This window comes from Penaeus japonicus, unplaced genomic scaffold (assembly GCF_977035675.1).
Source record: "Penaeus japonicus unplaced genomic scaffold, GWHDUDI00000001_assembly GWHDUDI00000038, whole genome shotgun sequence".
NCBI classification, from domain to species: Eukaryota; Metazoa; Arthropoda; class Malacostraca; order Decapoda; family Penaeidae; genus Penaeus; species Penaeus japonicus.
In genome coordinates this window covers 11,246,943-11,251,942 of record NW_028234440.1, presented here as the reverse complement: position 1 = coordinate 11,251,942, position 5,000 = coordinate 11,246,943, and the positions used below count along the sequence as shown (strand labels likewise).

At 35.7% G+C, this 5,000-nt stretch overlaps 1 protein-coding gene across 1 annotated transcript in view; it reads right to left on the bottom strand.

Moving 5' to 3' along the window:
- The window catches only part of LOC122256149 (neo-calmodulin), a 112,825-nt gene that overhangs the window by 4,410 nt on the left and 103,415 nt on the right, over positions 1-5,000 (bottom strand). The window contains exons 5-6 of the mRNA XM_043020634.2: positions 3,960-4,050; positions 1,057-1,113 (exon numbers count right to left, since the gene is read on the bottom strand). Coding sequence (XP_042876568.1) covers positions 1,057-1,113; positions 3,960-4,050 — 148 coding nt within the window. The remainder of the gene's footprint in view (positions 1-1,056; positions 1,114-3,959; positions 4,051-5,000) is intronic.

The window sequence follows — 5,000 nt, the reverse complement described above, 5'->3', positions numbered from 1 at the left end:
TTAAATACATTAATAAGAAATACTCAAAACACTCTTACACAAGCTAAAATATACTTTGAAAGTAATGGTCTTAAATTAAATCCCCATAAAACTCAATGCATATTCATAGGTAGTCGACAGAACATTGCCAAAATCCCCATCGACACAACCATAGAATTTGAAGGCCACCCTATCAAACCAAACATTTCAGTGAAAAATTTGGGAGTACACTTGGACAGATACATGACATTTGAAACACACGTTGATAACATACACAGGAAAGTAATGGGTACATTAATATTTCTAAATCACATAAAAAATCAAATCACTACGGATACTAGAATCATGGTCGTGCAAACACTAGCTCTTAGCATAATAAACTACTGTTCAAATGTATGGGGTTCAACCAACAAAACACAAATTCAAAAAGTACAAAAATTACAAAATTTTGCTGCAAGAGTTGCACTGGGTAATGTCAGTAAATTCGATCATATTATCCCATATATACAAAAATTAAAATGGTTAAAAATTCATCCTAAGTGCATTTATGATACCTGTCTCTTTACCTTCAAATTGATACATGGATTCTATCCACCATGGTTATTCCCCCTGCAAACTGTAGGGAACACAGCTGGCATTCAAACACGCCAGGTAAATTCCCTATATGTAAAAAGATCAAATACAGAAACAGGGGCAAGACAGGTACAAATTCGTGGACCGAAAATGTGGAACTTGTTACCAGATAATATTAAAAACATTAACAACTTTTGTAATTTTAAGACAAAATTGAAAGAACACCTTTTTACTCATCAAGTGTAAATATGTATGTATTCATATAAGAATAACCATTGTAATTTATGGAATAAAATATTTGAATTTGAATTTGAATTCCCTTCACATGATTCCACTCACATCCCTTCCCTTTCCTCCCTCCCATTCCCTTCACTTCACTGCACTCACTTCCTTTCCCTCCCATTCCCTTCCCGTCATTCCACTCACTTTCCTTCCTTCCCATTCCCTTCAGTCACTCCCATTCTCCCCCATTCCCTTCACTTCACTTCACTTCACTTCACTCACCCTCGAAGTCGATACGGCCGTCTCCATCGATGTCCACTTCACGGATCATGTCTTCGACTGAAATGAGGAAAGATGACATGACAGAGACGTGAATGTGTTTGAATGTATGCGTTCTTAAGTGGGCGTTTGCGTGTGGGGTTGGTGGGGAGGGGGTTGTGTATGCGTGCGTGGGGTGTGGGGGCGTTTGGGCGTGCGGAGGGAGTGTTTGTGTTTGTTTGTTTGTTTGATTTGTTTGATTGTGTGTATGTGTGTGTGTGTTTGTGTTTGTGTGTGTTTGTTTGTGTGTGTTTGTGTGTGTGTGTGTGTGTGTGTGTTTGTTTGTGTGTGTGTGTGTTTGTGTGTGCGTGTTTTTGTGGGGGGTGATTGGGTTTTGTGGGCATGTTTGTGGAGTGAGAGAGCGTTTGTGTGTGTGTGTGAGCGTGTGTGTTTATGCTTTATTGTATGTCTGTGTTTGTTCAATAATGATAACAATATGAATAACAAATACCATTCGTACGCAGAATATTTCAGTTAGCAAATAAATTTTTGATTAGTACATTATGTCTGCAAGTCTATGTTTTTTTTAGTAATGTGATAAATATTTAATTTGCAATGCACGGTAATACAGTATAAACATTACAACAAAGTGCCTAAAAATGAAGTTACTAATTTAACTAATGTAGTATGCAAATAAGGACACTCTCTCTCGAACCAAAAGATAGTAAAATATGATAAATATGTCTATCTGAAACTAATCTATCCATTACAATGATATATTTATCTTTACCATACGTATTTCCAAAAAAAAAAAAAAAAAAAGTACATGCAGAGAGATAATAATCAGATTCGTAACTTTAAAGCTTAAAACAATAACATAACATAGCATAGAAGTTAGATTCAATGCGCATACCAGTCTCATGAAAATCTGAAATCAATAATACATGAATATGTATATTCATGATCAAAATTTGCATGAAGACTAAATTACAGTCAAATACACGGGACTTGCATCATGACTCCGAGAAATTCTATTAGTGTTCTAATCAAAATCTAATTACACAGTGTCAACTTGTCTGGAGTGAAGTGAAAGGTCTCTTCACTTCACTCACTTCGCTTTCCCTCACTCACTTCCCTTCCCTTTCCTTTACCTTTTCCTTTTCTCATTCCCCATCCGTTTCAGTAAAAAAAAAAAGGCCACGATACCTAACACTACTTCTTTTTTTCAGTTTCCTTTCACTTCTCGTATGTATGATTTGCATGTTATGACAGGAGTGATGTATGACAGTTATTCCTCGCTTCTCCTACCTGTCTTCTACGTCTGGCAGCGGGATCGCCAGACCCACTCGCGCCGTTCAGAAAAAAAAAAAAACATTGTGGAAAAAAATCGTAAAATATTATCTCTGATGTTAGCAAAGGCTTTGAAGAACTATAAACCAGAACAAACAAAGAAACACAATAGTATTAAAATTCTTTTTTTTGGATTGCATGCAAAATAGTTGAGTCATGGTTGACGAAAAGTGTACCATCCCTTTAAACTTCAATATTGACAAACACACTAACAGACCGTTTGCAAGCAGAAGCATTATAATGACTGAAATTATAAAGAGACATATGACCATTTGTGAACTATGTCATAAACTGTAAATACTGAATACTATCTAATCATTTTCACTGAATCTGTCTAATCATTTTCACTAAATCTGTCTAATCATTTTCACTGAATCTGTCTAATCATTTGTAAATACTCCTTCTCCTCCACTGGACACGCAGACCCACTCCAGCTGAAAAGAAACATCATTCAAAAGGTGATGTATCATGGACATGCAACAGACAACCAGAAGCAATGGATAGAGTAATGGAGAGAATACGCTATCACCAAGAAAAAAAAAAAAAAAAAAAAAAAATTATATATATATATATAAAGAAAATATTTTTACCGCAAAATCTTTAGTTTCTCTCTAGAGTTATCTTTAATCAGCGTTGTACATCATGGGCTGGAGAAGCGATAAACAGAGTCAAACTATCAACGAGAGGTGTTATTTGCATAGTAATCCACTGTTATCCAATGTTTGTGGTTATTTGTCTCTCTGTAACCCAGTGTTTGTGGTTTTCTGCCTCTCTGCAATCCGGCATTCGTGGTTATCCGTCTCTGTCCTCCAGTGTTTGTGGTGATCTATCTCTGGTAAACTGTCACTTTGTTCTCTTGTGTTTGGTTATCTGCCTCTCTATAATTCAGCGTTTGTGGTTATTGGCCTCTGTAATCTAGTGCTCATAGTTATCGGCATATCTGTAGATCTTTTGCCAAGCACGTGACCAGTAAATTGGCATTTTATCTGTACATTAATTCTCAGATTGAGTTTGTCGCCGGGATATAAAATGAGTACGTACAAAATTGACTTTCGAAAAGAAATAGGTTAATAAATGAAGTATACAAAGTTACAAAATAAATTAGATATGTTATATATAGATAGAACAAATGTTTAAAGACCGAAGGTTTTCACGCCTGACAGGGGGAGGCTAAACACTACTGGCGACAATAGAGGAAGGGCCACGAGATTAATATAGGAAACCGAACTGGGTCGCCATGGAGAAAAGGAGTTAAAGAACACATCTTTAAGTAACAAGATGTTCAATTTATTTGCTGCAGTGGTCAAGTAATGTTTATTTTTATTTATCTATTTATTTATTTATTATTATTACTATTTTTTTTTTTTGGGGGGGGGACTTTATCAACCAATAAAGAAAAAGAACCTTAGCAACTAAACACATACTCTTCCCACATGTAGATATGGATTGCAATTAACTTTTCGACTTCAAACTACACCGCCACAAAGACGAAGATAAAACAAAAACGGGAGTATCTACCAGACAGCTCTTTGAAGTTACACAATACAGGAAAGTCTTCTCCTTAAAAACGAACTTACTTTCTTCTTCTGATAAGTCCTCTCCAAGACACTGCAATACAGCTCGGAGGTCACTGGCGCAGATATAACCTCGGCCATGTTTGTCGAAGATCTGGAATTAAACGCGTTCTTTTAATATCAGTGATATTACGCAATATTATCATCTGTGTAAGGATGTGTAGATTCTTTGAATAAAAGGGAAGACAGGTTTGAAAAGTGTCGGGGATTTAAGAAGACACTCTATTGTACGAATGTAAGAGTAATTTAGTTTATTGTCCATCTTGATGCATTAGTATCATGATAGGTATGATCCCTTCGCTTAATAAATAATATTCATGTGTTTTATTCACAGATATTGAATTTCAAGGCAGCATTAAGATATCAAATCATATACATATATGTGTATTTTTAACATTTTTTTTTCTGAAAAAAAAATCTTAGTTTCATTTTGTTGCAGATTTTAAGCCTTGCCTGACTAAAACGATATCACGATAATATCTCGGCGCTGATGAAACATATCTACAACATTTGCCTTAATAGCAGGCGAGGACACGATGGGTAATACGAAAAATCCGGGGCAAGAAAGAAACAAACGAGATAAATCAATCAATAATCTGACTATAGCGATCCTCATTCACAATATTATGGACGCCCTTAAATGGAGGAGCTGCCTTACCTCCCGCCCTTTGCGTAGTCTTCACGGTCTTCACTTCCGAATAGGACCCGGATGTAAAGGGTCTATGAATTGTATGGAATATAATATTTGATAGGTAATCTACTTATCATCAGTAATGAACTTAATTTTCAATGTGTTCTTTATATGTATTCTCCCTCATTACATGTGCGGAGGTGTCCCCTCACTTGTTTTCCTTCGAAACGTGGTCGGTTACTTTGCCAAGACCCAGCTTGCGTTAGTCGTACTTTTATTTTACCTGCTCGTGAGTTTCTTGTGTTAACTTTATTATTTTTTTCGCTTCATTCATTGTTTTTTCTTTTCTTTCTTTCTTTTTACTTTATATGATTAACACAACGCGAGTAATATGGTAGTCAATTATTTATCTA